The sequence below is a fragment of the Patagioenas fasciata genome, chromosome 7, assembly GCF_037038585.1.
Source record: "Patagioenas fasciata isolate bPatFas1 chromosome 7, bPatFas1.hap1, whole genome shotgun sequence".
NCBI lineage: Eukaryota > Metazoa > Chordata > Aves > Columbiformes > Columbidae > Patagioenas > Patagioenas fasciata.
In genome coordinates, this window is record NC_092526.1 from 17,081,272 (window position 1) to 17,102,518 (window position 21,247).

Sequence of the window (21,247 nt, forward strand, 5' to 3'; positions counted from 1 at the left end):
AGCTGATCCAGTTGTTTTATCCCCTCTTAAGACTGCTCCTCAGCTGCAGGTAGCCTGGGGACAGCTTTCTTCCCTACCACTGTATCCTTACTCCTGGCTCTGATCCAGCTGGATGCAGTGAGCTTCTCCCTTTCCTTTGGTGTGGAGGCAGTGGCTGGAGCTGGGCTTGCCCCAAGAGGAGAAGTGGATTACTTGTGATGAACCCACCTGTCGTAAGCTTGCTTCCCAGGGCTCTGGGGGAGGAGAAGACAGCAGAACTGTGGCTCTTGAGCTGTAAATAGCATGCTCTGGCAGCTAACCAGCGGCCAGACGTTGATGTGTGCTGACTTCCCATCTAGCCCAGCTCAGGCCTGGCAGGGCCACTGACTGGCTCATCAGGCAGAGCTGAGCATTAGGGAACATGCCTTGTGGGGGTGGGCAGGCCACCGACCGATCATCCTGTGCTGTGCGACAGCTGGGAGTGACATCCTGCGGGCTCCAGGTATGACAGCTTCTGCATCCCCGGCTGCCTGCCAGGTGCCTCTCAATCCTGGGCCCCCCTCCCTTTTCCCCCCTCCAGCTCATCTCTGCCAGCTGTCTGCATCCATTTCAGCTCTCAGACCTGCCCTGGCGCCTGCCTCTGCCCAACCGCAATTAAACAGGACCAGCAGCCGCTTACCTGGCCTCCCTGTGCCAAGGCGTTAGTGTGGCCACGGTCGGCGCTCCGATGCAGATGAGCTCCCGGGCTTCGCTGCAGCAGAGCCAGTGCTTGGCTGCAGGCAAGCCTGGGCAGCTACTTGATGCCTCCCCCCTCCTCGAGTGGCCCATTTTGCTGATTATCTGCGATGTTGTGCCAACGGTGTCTTAAATCTCCTTTCCCTTCCCTCCTCCCCTCTCAGCCTTGCGTAACAAGGGCAGAGCACAAGGGCAGAGCACAGCCTCTTCCTTGCCCCCAGGGTCCTGTAAAACCATTGCCTTCTCTCTTCTCTCCACTCTGACCTTGACAGGGTGTGCAAATGCTTCTGTTTGGTTGGTTTGGGTTTTGTGGTTTTTTTTTTTTTTGTAAGTTCAGATTAATAAATAATAAAACCCCAGCCAGCACGGATTGCTCCTGGTCTGGTCTCTCTTGGGGAGGGCAAGTGGTGAGGAGAGGATTTATTGCAGGCGGTAGGAAGAGGGGACGTGATGTGAGCTGACGAGACTGCGTGGCCTTTCCCAGTGGGAGCTGGCTGCATCCCTGTGGCACCACACTTCTCCTGGAGCAGGTAACATGGAAGGGTTTTGGGGGGGTGGTGCTGCTCTGTCTTGCTTTGCAGGAAGGCAGGGAGAGAGCACTTGCTGCATTCCTGCAGTGTGTTTGCAGTTCCTGCATCCCTCGCCCTGGGGTGAGTGGTGCCAGCAGTTTTTTTTCTTCTCCTTTAAGGTGTTACTTCTCCCCTGGGTTTTGCTGGCCCATCCCAGAGCCTCTTATCTGACCCACCCCAACCCCTCTGACCCCATCAGCTGCTGGCTGGTCCCCCTGTGTGGGTCAGGCTCTGTCCTCAGGCACCACAGTGTGTCCTGGGGTGGGGCGAAGGCTGTGTGGGGCTGGCATGGCCACACCCATGGTGGCATTTAATTCTGCCAGGAGACTGTTGAAGCAGCTGGGGAGTGCTTATACCTGCTGGGCCCCCAGCACTGCTTGGAGACTGTCACCTCTAGGAGACAAGCTGTGGTGGCTCAGTGTGTGCTGAGGGGAGCTGGAGCTGACCCTGACAGGAGTGGGCAGTCCTGTGGGAAGCCCTTGGGATGGGTTTCTCCAGTACCTGACTGTTGTCCCACTCCCCCTGACAGTGTGACTGAGGGTTGAGGGGAACAGCTGTGTGTTTGTGTCCACACTCGTGGGATCTTCCCTGTGCTGGAAGGGATCATGTCTTCTTCCCTGTATGCTTGAGGAGAGCACGGCTCCTGAGGCAGGGGTGGGCTTGCTTGGGCTGTGCTGGGAACCTGTGAGGTCTGGGGCTGGGGGAGATCAGTTCAGTTCTGAAATCTCAGAGCAGTTACAGGCCTGGGGACTGCAAGCAGATCCCTTGCACGCTGCCTCCTTGCACACAGGTGTGCCCGGGTGCAGAGAGGACAGGCCTGATTGTGGCACAGAGCCCATCTGTGTCCCAGGCCAGCATCTCTCTCTGCTCCTTCAGCCTTGCTGCCTCACTTTCCACCCCAGCTTCCCAAAATCATCCTAGTCTCTGTCCCCTCACCTGTGGCAGCACAGGGGGCACAGGGCAGGTGGGTACCTGGACCTATGAGCCTGCAAAGTGGTGGTGCTGGTCTGGGTGCTGCCAGGAGGCAGGAGGGTGCAGGCAGACAAGTGACTGGATTTGTCTCCCTCTGGTTCCTTCCAGGCTGTGGAGTGTGGGGGGAATGAGAGTGTGCTGCATGGGGTACAGGGCACTGCTAGGGCTGCATAAGCCAGTGGCCATCAGGCCACCCACTCTGCAGGGCCCAAGAGGAACATGGTGCTACCCTCCTGTTTGTGGGTGCAGGCAGCCCAAGCACTGGGCCAGTGGTTTGGTGCCCCCCAGCACATCAAATGCAGGGGGTGCTGCAGGCACTGCAGTGAGTCCTTGGGGTCTGAGCCCTGCAAGAAGGGCCTTTGCTGGGAAAGCACAGCCCTGGCACTGAGCACTGTTGTGAGGCAACTGGGATGTCACCCCAGCTGCTCCATATATCCAGCAACATGTGAGGTCCCTGAGAGCAGGGACAGGCAGTCCCCATATGCTCTGGGGACAGCTAAACACCCACAGACAGCCCCATGCCTGGCATATTCCCCAGCCTGTGCTGTGCTGAGCCCGCCAGGATCTGGCAGCCGGGCTTGGCAGCTGCCTGCACGCTGACGGCACCGGCTATTCCCAGCCCCAAATCCTCGATGCCTGTGCTGAGTCAGGGGCCTGGGGTGTGGCTGCCACCCCTGTGCCCCAGCACAGAGCTCTTTACCTCCAGGAACCCCCTGGTCCCCTCCTGCACCCAAATCCCAGCCCACCAGCTGTGGCATCTGCTCCTCGAGCACCCAGCTTCAGCACTGGGGTAACAGGCACATCCAGTGATTTGTCAGTCTAATTAAAGCCTTAACAGCCTAATCAAAGCCTTATTGTCAGTCCAGTTGTATTTATAGTCCCACTTGGCGCAGTGCACTCCCTGTACGGCTGCCGGTGCAGTCGTGGCCCCAGCGTGCTGGTGTTCCCTGGGGAGAAGGGTTTGGAGGAGCTGCGGGTCCTGCTCTGCACCCTCTTCCTTGCTCTCACAGTAAGTAGGGCTTTCCCTTACTTCCAAATTTTCTTGTTAGAGGCCATTTCCCAGTCCATTGGGGCTTGTTCTTGGCTTTCCTGGGCACCCCCAGCGCAGTTTTTCCCATCTCCCAGGGCCACTCCTCCCCCGAGACCACCAGAGCTCCAGTATCTGCTGGGCTGCAGGGCAGCCGTGCTGGCAAGTTATTATTTTCCTCCGATATCTTTTGAGCTCCAGCTTCCCGGTAACGCAAATTAATATTTCATGAGCACAGCAAGGCGAACTCGACACTTAAGGATGGCAATGACCCAGCAGGAGACAGGTGCAGGTGCATCGCCCATGGGCAGAGGCACATGTACCTTGCATACGTGTGGGCACGGCCGGAGAACACCCAGCAGGACACGGGCACAGTGTGGGGCTCCAGCCCTGCTCCTGCCCCCCAGCCACTCTCTCTCTCTTCCCTCCCCAGCGGCTGCCAGCACAGAGGAGGCAGAGCCATGGCATCGCTGCTGTGCAATGCCCGTGAGTGTCGCGGCAGAGGGGAGGCACAGGGCACCGGGTCAGCTGGATTTACAGCGGGGCAGATTTGGCCCCTGGGTTGAGCTTGCTTTGCTACACCCAGGAGCATCCCTACTCCTTGTGGCTCTTGGGATTTGGGCTTGGCAGCACAGAGGGTGGGTGGGAAAAATCGATGGGGAACCACTTTCTGCCCCTCTTGTGGTGAAGAGAGTTTGTTTGGGGTCTGTCCCTCCTCCATCCCAAATAGAGGGACCACGTAGGGTCCCAGAGGTGGGAGAGAGCAAGGTACCAGGGTGCAATGCTCAGATACACTCTCAGTGATGCAGCTCACACTGCCCCCAGGCATCCAGCTCACAGACACACTGGAGCAGATGCAGCAGGGGACACTGATGCGCAAAGTCAAGTCCAAGAGCTGGAAGAAGCAGCGTTACTTCAAGCTGCAGGATGACTGCATGACCATCTGGTACCAGTCTAAGAGGACAGGCAAAACTGAGTCTGCCTGTGAGTACTGACTGCTGCGTGTTGGCCATGGGGCCACCAGTAGGGTTCAGAGTGAACAAGGATGTGAATGTATAGAGATTCTTGGAGCCATGTTAGCAAAGGGTACTGGGGCATTCAAGAAACACTCTGTGTGCATGTGTGTGCTCTTCTCACCCCCATCTCTCCATGACGCATCCTGCCCCGAGCAGGGTCATGAGAGCTGAGTAGAAGTTGCAGCTGATACAAGTGGAAGCTCTCACAAGCCAGCAGAGGAGTAGACAGACAGAGGTGTGGATGGATGAGTAGCTCAGTGGATGGATAGCTGAACGGGTAGACGGATAGATGAGTAGCTCAGGGGGTGGATGGATGGATGACCCCCTGGCTGGGTGGATGGAGGGATGAATGGATAGATGAGTGGAAAGAGGGATGGCTGAAAGGAGAGATATCTGTGGGCAGTGCCTCCTGCCCTGTGGTCCTCGTCCCCCACAGACAGGCCTCCCCTCCCTCTGCCCCAGTCTCCATCAGCGATGTGGAGACGGTGCGGGAAGGGCACCAGTCGGAGGTGCTGCAGAGCCTGGCTGAAGAGTTTCCCCCTGAGCGCTGCTTCACTATTGTCTTCTACGGCCGCCGGGGTAACCTGGACCTCATCGCTGGCTCAGCAGAGGAGGCACAGTGCTGGGTCCAGGGCCTGCGCCAGCTCATTGAGGTGGCCACCAGCATGGACCAGAGGGAGAAGATAGACCAATATCCTTCCTGCAGGCACCACTCTGCCATCCACATCCAGTCCTTCCTCCATCTCCTGCCATCCCCCAGGCCCTACATCTCCAGCCATGCCTCAGTCTGTGCTTAGCTCTTCTGGGCTTCACCATCTGCAACAGAGCAGAGGGTGCCCACAGAAAAAGAAAAAGAGGCCCTCTGACGCTCCCCAGCTCCACCTCTCTTAGCCAAAGTCCTTTCCCTTAACATCTCGCTTGGTTTCTTGCACATGGATTCGTGACTGGTTCCAGAAAGCCGACAAGAATAAGGATGGACGCATGAACTTCAAAGAGGTGCAGCGTCTCCTCAAGATGATGAATGTAGACATGAATGAGGATCATGCCCTGCGGCTCTTCCAGGTAAGCATCACACCTGAGGGTGTGGAGGGGCTGGGGTGGGACTGGAGGGGCTGGAACAAGCTGCACAACACCTCCCTGCAGAAGGTTAGGATCACTTTCTTCTGTCTGTCATTGATCCATCTAATCACCCATCCATTCATTAATTTGTTCACCCAACTACCTGTTTACCCAAACAAGCATCCGTTTGTTCATTTACGTTAACTAGCCAAGGCAGCTGTTCCTCCCGTTCATTTGTCCACCTAGTTGTTTATCTGTCCACCCAGCCACTCAGCTAGCTGTTTATTTACCCATCAATCCAGCCAGCCAGCCAGCTGTCCATCCATTCATCTGCTTGTCCATTTCTCCATCCATAGACCCACCCATCTATCAGTCCACCCGGCCAGCCCTTCATCTCCCAACCCATCCATTTATCCATCCATCCACGCGCTGATGGATGCCTACCACTGCTGCTGGCATGGAGTCTCTGTGCGCTCTGCTGGGGGTGGGAAAATCCCCCCACAGCCCCATGGGGTGACCAGGACACCCTATTTTGCCCCGACTGGGTACTGAGCAAGCTCCCTCGCAGGCTGCCGACAAGTCAGAGTCGGGGACACTGGAAGGGGAGGAGTTTGTGCTCTTCTACAAGGCCCTTACGCAGCGTGAGGAGGTGCTGAGCCTCTTCCAGGACTTCTCTGAAGATGGGAAGAAGCTGACGCTGCTGGAGCTGGTGGATTTCCTGCGGCAGGAGCAGCTGGAGGATGAGGGCACGGAGGAGCTTGCCATGGAGCTCATTGACAAGTACGAGCCATCGGAGTCAGGTGAGAGCTAGTGTAGACATGGGCTGTGCTCTGCACGGGTGGAAGGTGAGGCTGAGACCCACAGCCCCACAGCAGGGGCATGCCCAGCTCCATCCGCGGCCCACTCTCCCAAGGTTACTGCCATGGGGCATCTCTCCCTGTGCTTCAGCCTCTGGCAGCAGCCATGTCCACCAAGTTGGGGATGTCAGGAGCCAGCAGCAGCCCTGTTTGCCCCCATCCTGCCCCCTCTGGGTCTCCATCTGTCGCTGAGCCTCCCCCTCTACCTGCAGCCAGGGCTCGCCATGTGCTGAGTGCTGACGGGTTCCTCATGTACCTCTGCTCCCCGGAGGGCTCCATCTTCAACCCCCAGCACCAGGCACTGTGGCAAGACATGAGCCAGCCGCTCTGCCACTACTTCATCTCCTCCTCCCACAATACCTACCTGATTGAGGACCAGATCCGAGGCCAGAGCAGCATTGAGGGCTACATCAGGTAAAGGGGCTGCTCCCTCCTGGTTGCTACCCAGCACCCTCCTGTCCCAGTGCTGTGCCCTGGGCAGCTTCATGGGGCAAACGCAGAAGCTCCTGTGCATCCTCCATGGCCCAGCACCCCTGTGGACACACCATGGGGTGCTCAGCAAGGGGGATGCTGAGCTTAGTTCTACCTGCCCTGCATGCAGCATCCCCCCCACCCTTGGTGGTTGTCCCCTGGTCCCTGTAGGGGTGACACCCAGAGGCAGAAAGGAGGGCACAGGGCTGGTATGTTGTCCCAGGAGTGACAACCCACCCCTAGGGCTCTGAAACGGGGCTGCCGGTGCCTGGAGGTGGATTGTTGGGACGGGCCAAACGGGGAACCCATGGTGTACCACGGCCACACCTTCACTTCCAAGATCCCCTTCCGGGAGGTGGTGAGCACCCTGGAGAAGTACGCCTTCAAGGTAGGATACCCTTCCCTGCTGGGTGTTGTGGGTTGCCCTTGGTGGACGGAACATAGCTGTGATTTGGGGCAGTTATGGGTCTCTGGAAGAGGAGTGGTGCTGGGGCTCACACACCTGGTGCTGCAGCAGGTCTGACCTCACCATAGGTGAAGAGGGTGGCTGTGTCCCTTCCCAGGGGACAGCACTTGGGGATACGACCCACAGCCCTGTGCTGTGCCGTGCCAGGGGACGGGAACTCATGCAGACATAGTCTCTTGGGGGTGCAGGCATGAGATGGGGCCTGGGGCTGCAGGGGTGAGATGGGGCCTGGGGGATGTGGGGATGAGATGGGAAAGGGGGATGCTGGGGGACTGGAGGGGTATTAAGGTCTCAGGGGGATACAAGGACACACAGGGGGCTCCATCCTGGCACTACTCACGCCTGGGCAAAGCCCATGTGAGCACTCTCCAGCCCCACTAGGGCTGATCTCCATCTGTGCACGTTGTTCCCTAGACCTCAGACTACCCGGTGATCCTGTCCCTGGAGAACCACTGTAGCATGGAGCAGCAGGAGGTGCTGGCCCAGCAGCTCAAGTCCATCCTGGGGGAACAGCTCCTCACCACCACCATTGATGGGCGTGTCCCCACCCAGCTGCCATCCCCAGAGGTATGGACAGGGCACGGCCATGCTCAGCATCGCTGTCATGCCTAGCAGCAGGGTGAGGAGGTGGCTCTGCTGCCCAGAGGAAAGGCCACCCCTATCCCAGCATTGTCCTGCTTTGCTGGAGCACGTGAGAACCCTGGGGACAGTTTCCTCATATTCACAGGGGTCCCAAAGCTGTCCCCAAGGTTGTCTCCCCATACCCTGCAGAGCCAGACAGCAGGGCAGAACCCTCCTACCCCATCCCCTTCTGGGTGCTGAATGGAGCTGGAAGTGCTGGCCCCCTCAGTGGAGTTCTGAGGGACAGCAAGTCCCAAGGAGGGGATGGACACCCTAAGGTGCACACCTCTCTATGCCCAACCCTGCAGGAGCTGAAGCACAAGATCCTGCTGAAGGGGAAGAAGATCGGGCGGCTGGAGGACACACTGGATGGGCCAGGGGTCGAGGCACCCGATGTGTCTGATGATGACAATGGGGCAGAAGCAGAGGAGGAGAGGCGGAGGACAAAGGTGGGTGGCCTGAGCTGGGGACCGGCCATGAGCACTGAGTCACCCACGGGCACTGCTATGGGCCATGGTGACATCCCAGTGCCAAGAGGAGGGACAGAGACTGTAGGGACAGCACCAGATGGGAGGCACAGCCCTTTCTGCCCCTGGCCATGCCAGCCCCCTCTGCACAGTGTCCCTGTTGTAACACCATGCTGGGCAGCCCTGCCTGCTCTGTTCCTGGTAAGAAGGCTGTCTGTGGTGGGGATGCTGCCACGACCAGCACCCCCATGGCTGTTCTGGCCTTTCCTGGGCTCTACAGCCCCTGTGAGTGCTGGGGGACGATGCTCCCGTCAGGAGGGACCTAACACAGCCCTGCCTTGCAGAAGGACAAGGAGAGCCTGGCACAGGTGTTGTCTGACTGTGTAATCTACTGCAAGAGTGTGTCCTTCCGGGGCTTCCAGGAGGCCCGCAGCCATTCCCGGCCCTCTGAGATCTCCTCCCTTGCTGAATCCAAGGCCAGAAAGCTCATACGGGATGCAGGTGAGGTGGAGGGGGCAGCGGCACCAGGGGACCAGACCAGGGTGGAGGCAGCACATAGCTTCCTCAGGTGTAGGGCTAGACCCTCCAGACACTGCAGTTCCCTCCTGCACTGGTGTTGCAGGAGAAAGGGGGTCCAGCAGGGCTGTACCCTGGGTTTTGGCTCTGATGGGTGAGTGGGCATTATTGGCTTAGAAAGTGAGGCAGGACACCTGTGTTCCTGGGAGGAGAGAGGGATGAGAATTGGTGGGTGGGTGGATGAATGGGTGGTAGATTGAAGGATGGATGGTTGGATGGATGAAAGGATGGATGAGTGGATAGATGGATGGAAGAGGAGGTGAGTGGGTGGATGGGTAGCAGATGTAGGTGGTTGTACAGGCCAGGGAATGACTCCATGAGTGGCTCTCACACTCCATCCCTAGGGAACGAATTTGTTCGCCACAACACCTGGCAGCTGACACGCATCTACCCCAGCGGGATGCGGACCGACTCTTCCAACTACAACCCCCAGGAGATGTGGAATGCAGGGTGCCAGATCGGTATGGCTGGGGGGTGTCAGGACTGAGGGCCGGGGAGAAGACCCAGGGCCTGTGCCAAATGTCACTGTCAACACCCATGCTAGTGTCACCCACAACCCCAGCTGCAGCCAGGTCTGGCTGCAGGCTCTTGCTCTGCCCTGGGGAAGCTGGGGGTATCCGGGCATAGGTGCCCTGTCCCCCTGTGCAGCCCCACATCTCTGCGGCCATGGGGACAGGCTGGTTCTCAGCCTCAAGCAGGGGATGGTCTCCAAGCTGCCCTTTCCCTACCAACTCCCCTAGTGGCCCTGAACTTCCAGACAGCTGGCACAGAGATGGACCTGTGTGACGGGCTCTTCAGCCAGAACGGCTGCTGTGGCTATGTGCTCAAACCACCCTTCATGAGGGATGAGGAGACTCTCTTCAACCCCAATGACCCCAGCAGCTGGGAGGCCCACAGGCCCATCACTCTGACCATCCAGGTACAGTGCTGAGGAAAGACCCTGGGGAGCCATGACAGTGTCCTGAGGCTCTGTTGGTTCCAGCCTTGGGCAGCATGCTGGAGCTGAGCAGCCTCCTAGCAGATTGGTTCAGCTGCTCCCCAGTTCAGAAGGTCCATACCCCTTCTTGCAGGTGATCAGTGGGCAGCAGCTGCCCAAAGTGGCCAACAGCAAGGATGGAGCCATCATTGACCCGCTGGTGCGTGTGGAGATCCATGGGGTCCCTGCGGACCAGGCGCACCAGGAGACCAAGTACATTGAGAACAACGGTGAGCCCCACAGTGGCACCAGGGAGCCTGCTGCACCCAGGCAGCCCTCTCCCTCGCTCTCCCAGCACCCGCTCTCCCTTCCAGGGTTTAACCCCCGCTGGGATGAGACGCTTCAGTTCCAGCTCCATGTGCCGGAACTGGCCCTTGTCCGCTTCGTGGTGGAGGATTACGACAAGACCTCCAGGAACGACTTCGTGGGCCAGTTCACCCTAGCCTTTGCCAACATCAAACCTGGTGAGCAGCTGCTGCCCAGTGGTGGTCGGGGGGCAAGGGCAGCCCCACAGGGGTGTCTGGGCTCAGCTTGGTGCTAAAGGGCAGGGTGGGGGGCAGCTGTCAGCCAGACCTTTGCTGTCCCCCCTACAGGCTACCGCCATATCCATCTGCTCTCCAAGGATGGCACCAGCATCCCACCCTCTTCACTCTTTGTCCACATCCGCATCACCGAGCCACCCAGCCCTGAGCAGGACTGAGCCCCTGGGGCAAGCAGGACCAAGGCCCTGGGGCACGCAAGACCTGGATAGAAGCCATAGAGCAGGCCCCATGCAGCTGGGGCTGCAGAGCCAACCACATCACCCTCTTGTTGAGCCATTTGTGTCATCCCTGTGTTACCCCTTGTGTCACTGCTGCACCTCTCTTTGCAGTGGCCTCCAAGGGCTGGAAAAAGGTACTGACCTTCCCTTCCCAGGTTTAGGATGCTGCCTCCAACTCGTGAGTGTGGGGTCTGCACTAGTGCAGCCCACCCTGGCCATGAGGAGGAGAGATGGTGCACAGCACCCTGGCTCTGCCGCAGGGGCTGGTCCCCCCAGGCCCAGGGAGCACGGCTGGAGCTGAGCAAACCCCAGGGCTGGGCAGAGGTGGGAGAGCAGTCGGTCCTCACTGCTCCACCCCTGCAGAGCTGCATCACAGCCCCTGCAGCTGCTCCTGGCCTATGCCTGTTGCTGACCCTTCCTGTGCCCTTTCTCTGTAAGCAGCTTAATAAATTGTTTGGTGACAGGCAGGTTTGGGTCTGGGTGCAGTGGTGCTGGGGACAGATGGAGAGCTGGGCTTCTCACCCTGCAGGCACCTGCCCCATGGCTCACACCGAGCTCCAAACGGACCAAAGAAAAAGGATTAAAAGGAGCTGAGAGATTCCTTTTATACAACGACGTATTTTACATCCTATATACATATATGCCTGTACACACACATACATCTCTGTAGCAGGCCTTGAAGTCAGTATTTGGCCTCACTGTGAAGCGCTGTCTTTCTCTGCAGGGCCTTCCTGCTCTGTCCTGGGGGGCCCGCTGGCCTGGCTCTCCCTCTGCACGGCGTGGAGGTGGACAGTGGGTGTGCTGGGGTCCTTGCCAACCCCCTGGCTGGGGTCACCAGCCTCGCGCTCAGGGTGATGCCGCTGGATGTGTTTGATGACCTGGAACTTCTGCTTGGCCTTGTAGGGGCAGTAGCGGCAGAAGAAAGGGTGCTCGTTGGTGTGGGTCAGATAGTGGTGACGCAGGCCGGCTGCCCAGCGGAAAGCCCGCCCGCAGGTGTTGCAGACATAAGGCTTCTCCTCGCTGTGCTTCTTCAGGTGGGTCTTGAGGAGGAAGCGAGTCTTGAAGGCCTTGCCACACTGCTCGCAGATGAAGGAGCGGGCATCCCGGTGCCGGGTCTCCTTGTGCACCCGCAGGGCATCCGCCCGGTTGGTGCGGTACTCACACTCATCACAGTGGTACGGCTTCAGGCCTGCAGTGATGGGGAAGGGGTTGGGATGAGAGTACAGTGCCCTCTCTCCTGTGGGTCTTGCCTTCCCCATAATGGTGTCAGTCTCCAGGGACCCCCCCTTACACACTATCCTCAGCACTGGGAAAGTGCAGCCTGCCAGCAGGCACCCTAAATTTCCAATTTTCCTCCCCCGCCTGCAGCCAGGCCACTGGTGGCAAAAGAAGCCCAAAGCTGCAGTCTGTGCAGCCCCAATGCCCATCCTGGTCCCATCCCCAGTGAGCAGCACTCACCTGTGTGCTTCGTCATGTGGTACTTGAGCTGGTTCACCCACTTGCACTTGTAGCCACAGTCAGGGCAGAGGTATTTTCGCTCCTCCTTGTGGATCCGCATGTGGTACTGGGCAGAGGGCAAGAGGGCAGGGTCAGGATGAGGCCATGTCCCCTGCCCTGGGAATGTGCAGGGCTCTGGGATGCCAGTGAGGGGCTCAAAGACAGCTCTGACATCCCAAACTGCATGGGGCAGAGAGGGCTGCCTGCTTGGCTGGCAGACTATGAGCAGGGGGACCTGCAGTGGGGTCAGGATCAGACCCCTGTACTGCTGAGCTTGCTCTGTACCAGCCTGTCCATGGACCAGGCTTTTCTCCCCAGTTTGGTATTTAAGGCAAAGCCTGGGTTAACACTCAGCCCAACAGAGCTAGCCCTAAGCTGAGCACATTTCAATGCCTTGCTCAGGCAGCCCCAGAGGGCTCCAGCTCAGCCTAGCCATTAAAAAAGTCAATATTTCTTTTAGCAAAACCAGACCATTTTCCCCTCCATTACCCAACACCTGGCCCTCCTGTTCTAGAAAATGCCCTTTACTGTGCATGAAGATGCTAATCACCTACAGAAATAAGGACAGGGTCTGGCTTTGCTAGCAGGGAAGCTGAGCTTTCTCTTCACTGTGTCAAACTGGCATCACAGGGCACACTGCAAGCCAGCAGGCAGCCAAATGTGGCTTTGAATGGTGCAAGACTGCACCCAGAGGACACTAGAGAAGTCAGTGGGAAGGGGAGCGAACTCAGCCACCTGCTCTTCTTGCTTTGCTACAAATCCCCCTTCCCTTTGATCTGCAACAGCAGGGAAGAAATGTATCATACCCACATGAATTTTATTCACTTGCCTCCTATCCCTGTACAAGCCCCAGGACAGATAACAAAACCTCCCCTTGGGAGTTTCTTCTTGCCCAAATCCCTGTGTCTGGATTCCCCCCAGCCCACATAGATGCAAGCAGGACACATCTCCCACCCCCAAGCAGGGCTCTCACCTTGAGACGCGAGGGGTCGGCACAGGCGTATTTACAGAGGTGGCACTTGTAGGGCTTCTCACCAGTGTGGATGCGGATGTGCCATGTGATCTTCTGCCTGTTCTTGGTGGTGTACTCGCAGTCCGAGCACTTGTACACGCGGGTGCCCCCGTGGCCTTTCATGTGTTGGTCAAAGACGAGCTGGTGGCAACAGGTGAAGTCGCAGAAGGGGCACCGCAGGGGTTTGTCCTGGGGGGTGGCCGGCTCGTGGCTCTCTACGTAATGCCGCACCAGCTGCTGCCGCTCCTTGGCTGCAAAGCTGCACAGCTCACAGCGGTGGCTGAAATGCTGTGTCTTGTGCTCCTCCAGTGCCTCCCGGGTGGGGAAGGTCTCCTTGCAAGTGCTGCACTCCAGGTGCGGGTGCTGCTTCTGCAAGTGGCACTTGAGCGTGGCCTCACTGTGGCACATGAAGCCGCAGTGCAGGCAGCTGTAGGACACCTTCTCCTCATGCCGCCGCAGGACGTGCTGTTTGAGGGCCGTTTCGGAGCTGAAGCGAGCCTCGCAGCAGGAGCAGCCGAAATTGAGCTCTCCGCAGTGGCAGCTGTTGACATGGCGGGTGATGTCATTCTGCAGGTAGCTGCTGTAGTCGCAGAGCGGGCAGAAGTGGGTGGGCGTCTTCTCATGTACCCGCAGGCGGTGGATGCGCAGCTTGGAGTTGGTGCCAAAGGTCTGGCTGCAGATGCCGCAGGCGATGCGTCCAACGCCAGTGTGCAGGGACTGATGGGCCTCCAGCCGGTAGCGCCGTGTGGTGCTGAACTCACAATAGTGGCACTTGTGGGGCTTTATCCCCTCGTGCTTGATGCGGACGTGCTGCCGCAGGCAGCGGGCCTGCTTGCAGGTGAACTCGCACTGGCAGCACTGCAGCTGTGGCCGCTTGCTGTAGTGCTTGCGGTGCAGCCGGCGGTGCAGGCGCAGGGCTTTGGCCACCTTGGAGGTGAAGGAGCAGGAGGCGCAGCGAAACTCGCCCAATGACACGCAGCCCCTCTTCTTGTGTGTTTTCATGGCCCGCTCCTGGTGGCAGGTGAAGGGGCAGGTGGGGCAGGAGAAACGCCGTCTCTTGGGTAGTGTGGATTTTGGGGGGGCTGCACCCAGTGGAGGCTCACTGGGCTGGCCTGTCTCAGCGCTGGCCCTGTCCCCTTCGGGGAGCTCAGTGCTTTGGGGTCCATTCTCTGTGGGATACACAACGTGCTTCTCGGCATGGTGGCTCTTGAGTGCGCGCTGGGAGCAGAAGGCCTCGGGGCACAGGGAGCACCAGAACTGCTCCAGGCTCCGGCAACCATCCTCCACATGGGAGGTGATGGTGGAGACACGGGAGCACACGAAGGAGCAGGCGTTGCAGTGCAACTTCCCTCCCTCCACCCGGTATTTCTCCAACGGTTTCCCAGGCTGGGAAGGAGGACAAACGGCACCACCTGGCTCAGCCCTATCCCCTTGCTGGAGAGGCTCTTCTGCCACCTCTGTGCTGTCACCCAGCAGCAATTTTTCAGGGGCAGGGCAGCCCAAGGTCTCTTCCCCAGCCAAGGAACTGCCTACTGCCTGCATCTTATCAGGCGTAAGTTCAGCCTCCCAGGGGCTCTCAGCATCCCCAGACACCTCTGAACCTCCCCTGTCACTCTCTGCTGTTTCTGCACCATTATCACTGGGCTGGTCAGCATGTTGGCACAACCTAGGCAGCGCCAGACCAGCTGGTTTGAGGATCTTGTTCTTCTTCAGGAGGACCGGGCACTTCTTGAGGAGATGGGTGTTGAGCCCCCTTTGCTGCTTAAAGCTGGCACCACACTCATGGCACAGGAGCGGGGCCCGGCGGCTCTGGCAGCTGGCTTTGGAGTGCAGGGTCATGGACTTCTCCTTCCGCGTGATGTACGAGCACTTCTCACACTTAAAAATCTGTCTCTCTGACTGCACCACCAGCATCTGCACCCTGCCCTCCAGCACCAGCGTCTCCGCCTGCTCCTTGTCCTGCTTCCGCAGCGCCTTCAGCACTGACTCCGAGCTGCCTCTGGCATTGTCATCAGAGGTGGCTGCGTCCTCTGGGAGAGGCGAGTGGTTCTGTTCTGCCACCTTCAGCACACTGAGCCAAGCCTCTGGCAGCTCAGCTTGGCTGGTCTCTCTCATCTCTGTCTCTGCCACCAGCTTGTGGTGGCCTGAGCATGACCCCTCGACCTGACCCATGGCCTGACTTTGCAAGTCTTTTCCCTGGCTGTCTCCTGCTGATGCCCTGTTGACCAGCCTCACCGCCTCATCCTCCTGTACATCTGCTTCTTCTTCCTCAAAGTTTGGGATGTCTTCGAGCGTATTGTCATTGTCCTCCAAACCAAGGTCTTCCTGGGAGCCCAGCATCTCATATGCTGTGGGAGGTTCCTTGCAGGACAGTATTTCCACACTCTCTGGCTGTGTCACACAGGATTCTCCAGTCAAATGGTCCAGGATGGGGTCAGACGAGGCATTCAGTGCCTCCAAGTCCAATGCGCAGCTCTCCGCCATGTCTCCGGAAGCAGCAAGTTCAGTCGAGCCTGTGGCAGCATCTCCTTGCACACAGTCATCTCCCACGGCATCACCAGCGGTGGGACCATTCTGCTCCCCTTTGCCAACCCCTCTCTTCACCTCACCGCCTCTCTCTGGCGGAGTAGTACCCTGCCCGAGGAGAGGCACCAGGAATGCTCGTTGGTAGCCTTCTTCCCCCTGGCACTCCAGCTGGGATGGCTTCACCTTTGCCCACTGCTCCTTGTTGGTGAGAGGGGAGTTGGCACCCACATGCAGGACTGCACTGAGCTCGCAGCCGAAGAGCGTCTCAGATGAGCTGACCTCCAGCTCCTTGCTGGCATAGTTTTCCAGCCAGTCCTTGTCACCAGGGACGTAGCCGTGAATCTTGCGCTTGTGGAAGAAGAGGCTGGTGTTGCTGAAGGTGCAGTAGGAGCAGAGGGCGCAGCGAAATTCCTTCTGCTTGGTATGCTTGCAGTTCTCATGATTCAGCAGCGCCTGCTTGTACTTGGTCTGGTAGGTGCAGTACTGGCACTGGAAGATGGGCACCTGGTAGTTCTGTGAATGCTTGGCCTGCATATGTTTCTGCAGCTCGTACTTGCGCTTGCAGGCAAAGCCACACACCTCACAGATCAGACTTTTGCCCTGGTGCCGCAGCTTGTGGCTGCTTAGCTGGTCGGCACGGTGACACCGGTATGAGCACTGGTTGCATTGGTACCTGCGGAGAAAGAAGGATCAGTCAGACAGCACCAGGAACTGTGACAGGCTGAGCCCTGCCAGGCAGGCTGAGCTCTGCTTCCCCACCCCGGACACATGGGGAAGGCATACTGCTTCGTTTGCCAGATCTGACCTTTGCCATCCTGGCAGGTCTTACCACAGGCAGTTCCCCCCTGCCTCAGCCCTTGGCACTGGTGGTGCTTTACACCACCAGCCTGGGGACCAGAGGTGGCTTCCTTGGGTGTCCCATACAGTTACCATGTCATCCCCACACAGACACGCCACACCAGCAGCAACTCCAGCATCGCTGGAAGCAGACTAGACCCAAAGGAGGTGATAATACTGAGGTAAAAATGTGTTTTGGCAGAGTCCTGCAGGTGCCCAAGCTAACCATGGCCCATTAACAGCAGCAGAGCCCATGAGCCTGAGCTCAGATCTGCACTGACGTGGTAACACACCTCCTTTACAATGCAGACACACCAAAGATAACTTTGACTCTGCAGCACCATGCCGGTAACAACCTGCAAGCTCAAGGGCTGCATTTTTTACACGTCAGACAATATAGGTTGTAGCCACGCCCCAGGCATGAGAGAGTCTGGCACACACTGCAGCCCCAAGCAGCAGACTCGTGGGGCAGGATTTGGGGAGCCCAGGGTCATACCGGAGATCTCCGGTGTGCTTGCGCATGTGGACGTTCAGGTAGTGCTTCCACTTGGTGATGTACCCGCACTCTGTGCACATGAAGTTCTTGTCATTGGAGTGGGTCAGCATGTGCTTGGACAGGTAGCTCACGTCCCGGCACGTGAAGTCGCAGAGCTCACACTTGTGAGGCTTCTCTCCTGCAGGCAACACAGGAATGTCCTCAGTGTGACAGCCAGAGTGGGCAGCATGGGCTGCCTACCCCATAGGGAAACCAGCTCAGCAGGAGCTGTGGGTAACAGCAGGGACTTGGGCAGGCCACAACTTCAGCCAAGCAACATCAGGCTGGCAGAGCTGGTGATGGGACCCAGGAGTCTCGACCCAGCCCTCCCTGCTCACCCAAAACCGGGACAGGACCCCCCATGCCAGCTGACACGCACCAGTGTGCAGCATCATGTGCCGGATGAGCACCCTCTTGTGTGCGGTGGCAAAGGCACACTCGCTGCACTTGTGGATCTTCTCGTTGGCGTGCATCTTGCCCACGTGGTCATGAAACTCCACGGGGTTGAAGGTGGCGTAGGGGCAGAAGCTGCACTGGAGCTGCTCGCTGCCTGGGTGCCCCTGCTTCTTGTGCTTGCGGAAAACATGCTTGTTGGAGCAGATGAAGTCGCACTGCTGGCAGTGGAAGGCGTAGTGGGTTTTTCGGTGAGCCTCCATGGCCTCGGCTGTGCCAAAGAGCAGTGAGCATGCGTGGTACTTGCACTCCACCGCCTTGATGCCATGAGCATCCTTGAGGTGACGGACAAACTCCTTTCGGTCCTCTGCACAGTAGTCGCAGCCCCCCTGGAAGCAGCTCAGCCTCTTAGGCTCAGCTTTGTGAGTCTTCAAGTGCTCTTTGAGGGCCTGGCTAAGTCGAAACTTCTCCTTGCAGACAGGGCAGGAGTAGACATCAGAGTAGAAGTTGGAGATGTCCTCATGCATGCTGGCCATGTGGCGGTTGAGGGCATTCTTTTCCACTGAGCTGTAGTGGCAGAGTGGGCAGCGGTGGGTCTTTTCGCCTGTCTCCCGCATCATGTGGATTTTCAACTTACTTTTGCTGGTGAAGTACTTGTGGCAGTTGGGGCACTGCAGGCTGGGGTCGGGGAAGTGCAGGTGGAGGTGTTCCACCAGATGTGTGCGCTTCTTGAAGCACCGCTTGCACTCGGGGCACATGTGGGTTTTGTAGAGGTACTCAGAGCCCTCCACAACATCCCCTGTGAGAACAAAGGAGGAGAAGCCATCAGCAGGGGAGAGACAGAGATGAACTCCACAGGCAGATGATTCTTTCCAATCCATCTGTGCCACAGGGAAGGCTTATCAGCCACTTACTTGGAGGGACTCTTCCCACCCCAAGACAACAGCATGGTTCAGGTGAGCTCCTTCCAGCTCAACACTGGTAAAGATGATCCAGTGCAGCCTAAGTCAAGCCTGCCCCTGAGCCCCACTGCCCGAAGCCTGCCAGACTTTTGCCTGCTTTTGCCTGAGCTTGACAGCAGCTGAGGACAGAAAACAGGAGAAAAAGGATGCGTTTCCTTGGGCAGAGGGCAGGGGAGGGGGAGCAGTGCACAGGTACATGGAGGAGACAAGATGCTGCTGGTTGGCACAGCACTCCCATGTCCCACCAGCCTGGCCCACATTCCATTGCCAGTGTCAAGGTTGAGCTGCCTGCTTGTAAATCAAAGGCAAAGCAGCTCCCAGTATAGCCCCACGGTGCCCCATATCCTACCTCTGAAGTGCTGTGTCTGTGGCACCCTGGCTTTCTTGGGAGTTGCCTTCCTGTCCTCTTTGGCCTCGCCTTCACAGGGGCTCTCACCATCCTCCTCTGGCGACTCGTCCCCTCCGCTGTCCAAGTCTCCTTCTCCAGCTGATGCTTTTTGTCCCTCCAAGAAGCCCTCCCCAGTGCCTGTAGGCTTTGCCAGCCTGTCTTCTGCTGCGGTGGCTTCCCAGCCAGGGTGGCAGTTCCCTGCCTCCTCCTGCCCTTCTGCTCCTTCAGTGGGGAAAAACAGAGATCATCATGCTCCAGGTGAGAGGGAACTGGCCCAATCGCCCACACACGTGCAAAAATACCTCCTGCCCAAGATGTGGCTCACAAATTGTGCCACAGAGAGGAAGGAAAGCTGCAGAGATCCCTCCAGAAACACAGCCTCATCCCCCACTCCTCCCAGTTGTAACTGGGATGCACAAACATGGCCAGTCTCAGCAGCAACCACGGGCCCCAATCACCCCGGAAGCCGTACCTGACAGCAGGACGCAGGGCTGCTCGAGGCCATGGGGGGCTGAGCCAGGGGGACTGCCAGTCATGGGATTCTCAGCCAGGGGCTCCACAGCGTGACCCTTCCTGTGCTGCCAGAAGAGCTTGGCATTGGCTGTGACAAAGTCACAGCGGCTGCAGTGGAATGGGAAATGTGTGCGGTGGTGCTGCTCCATGGCCGGGCGACTGGGGAAGAGCAGGGGGCAGGCACGGTAGGCACAGGACACAGGGGAGGCCCCGTGCAGGCGGCGCAGGTGGCTGCGCAGTTGCTTGCGGTCCTCTGTGGCAAAGCAGCAGCCCTTTGCAGGGCAGGGCAAGGCTCCTGGTGCGAAGCGGTGGGACTTGAAGTGCTCTTTGAGTTCGCTGGCCTGCGTGAACGTCTCCTGGCAGACGGGGCATGGCAGGCGCTCGGGAGCAGAGGCCTCCTGTGTGCCTGCTCCAGGTGGCTTTGAGGCCTCCAGCTCACTCTGTCCCTTGCTGGCAGAAGCCAACAGTGCCCCAGGGAGCTCCATGTGCCTCGGGGCGGCCAGCAGCAGGCACTGGTGCTGAGACAGCAAGGAGGCCTCTGGGAAGCTCTGGCCGCACTTCTCGCAGAAATACAACTCCACAACCTTGACCAGCACCTCTGCAACACCGAGGGGTGAGAATTAGAAAGAGCTTTTGTCAGGCCCAGAGCTTGGGAGTGGTGGTTCAGTTCCAGCTCCAGACAAGGAGGTTGCCATGATTACAGTTTGGAGAACCACAGCCCTCCTCCTGCCCAGGGTACCCCAGGATGCAGGGTCCCATCCAAGAGGAAATACCATCACCCAGGTGACTGTGGGGACCAGGTCTGCCCCTTAGTGCTTTCAAGGCACCCAGAGACCCAAGGCCAGGTCAGCACCGTTCCCAGCAGGATGTGCCCACACTGGACTCAAGTGAAAAGCACACAGAGGGGAAGCAACCCTAGGTGGTGATTTCTGACTGGTCTCCAATGACAACTTAGAGCAACCTGCTCACCCAGCCTGAGGCTCTCACAGCCACCACTCCCCATCCGCACACCCAGCCTGTGCCAGGTCTGCACTGAGTGGTGGCACCAGGCTCATGACACACACAGGTTCAGAGACACAAGGGCACTGTGGCATTCCCAGGGTGCTGAGGCTGGCCATCGCTCCCTCTGCTGGGTGCCACGGGGCTCACACTACCCTCCCTGCACCCCATACCTGAGGCACTGGCGGTGTTGCTCAGTGTCATGTTGCCAGCCACAGCCTCGATGAGTATTTCCACATTGCTTCCTTCAGCGGGAGCCCCTTCCCCAGGCACTGATGCCTCTGCCAGCAGCAGGTCCGGGCTGGCAGCCAGTGGGGGTGGCCCAGCCAGGCTGGTGCTGGCCATGCCAGGGCTTCCCACGGCTCCTGCCTCTCCTGGCATGGGCAGGAGCAGCTCCGAGCAAAGAGCCTCCATCTCCCTGCTGGCACCCTCAGCCACAGCCACTTCTGCACCCACTGCCACCGGGTACAGGCTTGGTGCAGGGCAGGAGAGCTTCTCACTCTGAAACAGGAGAAAGTGCTTGAAATAAGGGAGAACCCAGAGGTCCAGGGTTCACACAGGATTTCGGGGAGCAGCCTGTGATGCCAGTCCCCAAGCAGGGTGTGAACTGGTGTATCTCAGCACCGGCTGCCGTGCACCAAGTGGGTGCTGGCAAAACCCCCTGTCACGGGGGAGATGGGGGCACAGGGACCCGGTATCACCCCCAAGGACACCTAGGGGCCTCTTCCTGAGCCTAACAGCCAGGGCCTGCTCCCCGGGCCCGGGCAGACCCACATCCAGGCCCAAGGGTACCCAGGCTCAACCTCCAGACCCCGTCTCGGTCCCCAGCGAGAAGGTACCTACCATGAGTCCCCGCACGGCCGGAGCCGTCCCGGCCCCCTCGCACCGCAGCCCCGGCCTGCCCCCGTCGCCCAGGCCGGGATTCAAGCTGGGGCCCGGTACCCCCGGCACATCTCAGTGTTGCACATGGGGCGGGAGGGAGCGTCGCCCTTTGTGCGGCTCACGCGACCGCTCCACCCTGCCCCGCCGCCCGC

At 58.8% G+C, this 21,247-nt stretch overlaps 2 protein-coding genes across 4 annotated transcripts; one reads left to right on the forward strand and one right to left on the reverse strand.

Annotated features, from left to right (window-relative positions):
- Positions 1–1,150: 1,150 nt before the first annotated feature.
- Positions 1,151–11,108, forward strand: PLCD4 (phospholipase C delta 4). Of its 2 annotated transcripts, none has more exons than XM_065841090.2 (16): positions 1,151–1,244; positions 3,716–3,768; positions 4,108–4,266; positions 4,761–4,989; positions 5,231–5,360; positions 5,926–6,157; positions 6,427–6,628; positions 6,929–7,073; positions 7,566–7,718; positions 8,081–8,221; positions 8,584–8,740; positions 9,160–9,276; positions 9,556–9,734; positions 9,886–10,021; positions 10,106–10,255; positions 10,385–11,108. In XM_065841090.2, the coding sequence occupies exons 2-16, from the start codon at positions 3,744–3,746 to the stop codon at positions 10,489–10,491; spliced, it is 2,262 nt and encodes a 753-aa protein (XP_065697162.1). In that variant the 5' UTR covers positions 1,151–1,244; positions 3,716–3,743; the 3' UTR covers positions 10,492–11,108. The 2 variants fall into 2 exon arrangements, with proteins under 2 accessions (XP_065697162.1, XP_071667015.1); XM_071810914.1 differs by lacking the exon at positions 1,151–1,244 and adding an exon at positions 3,213–3,264.
- A 34-nt stretch (positions 11,109–11,142) lies between these two features.
- On the reverse strand, positions 11,143–21,213 carry ZNF142 (zinc finger protein 142). Of its 2 annotated transcripts, XM_065841068.2 has the most exons (9): positions 21,057–21,189; positions 20,387–20,714; positions 19,174–19,812; positions 18,663–18,923; positions 17,338–18,150; positions 16,920–17,097; positions 13,022–16,259; positions 12,010–12,115; positions 11,143–11,740 (listed from the first exon to the last, which is right to left on the reverse strand). In XM_065841068.2, the coding sequence occupies exons 1-9, from the start codon at positions 21,057–21,059 to the stop codon at positions 11,247–11,249; spliced, it is 6,060 nt and encodes a 2,019-aa protein (XP_065697140.1). In that variant the 5' UTR covers positions 21,060–21,189; the 3' UTR covers positions 11,143–11,246. The 2 variants fall into 2 exon arrangements, with proteins under 2 accessions (XP_065697140.1, XP_071667013.1); XM_071810912.1 differs by lacking the exon at positions 20,387–20,714 and having other exon boundaries at positions 21,057–21,213.
- Between the last annotated feature and the right edge of the window lie 34 nt (positions 21,214–21,247).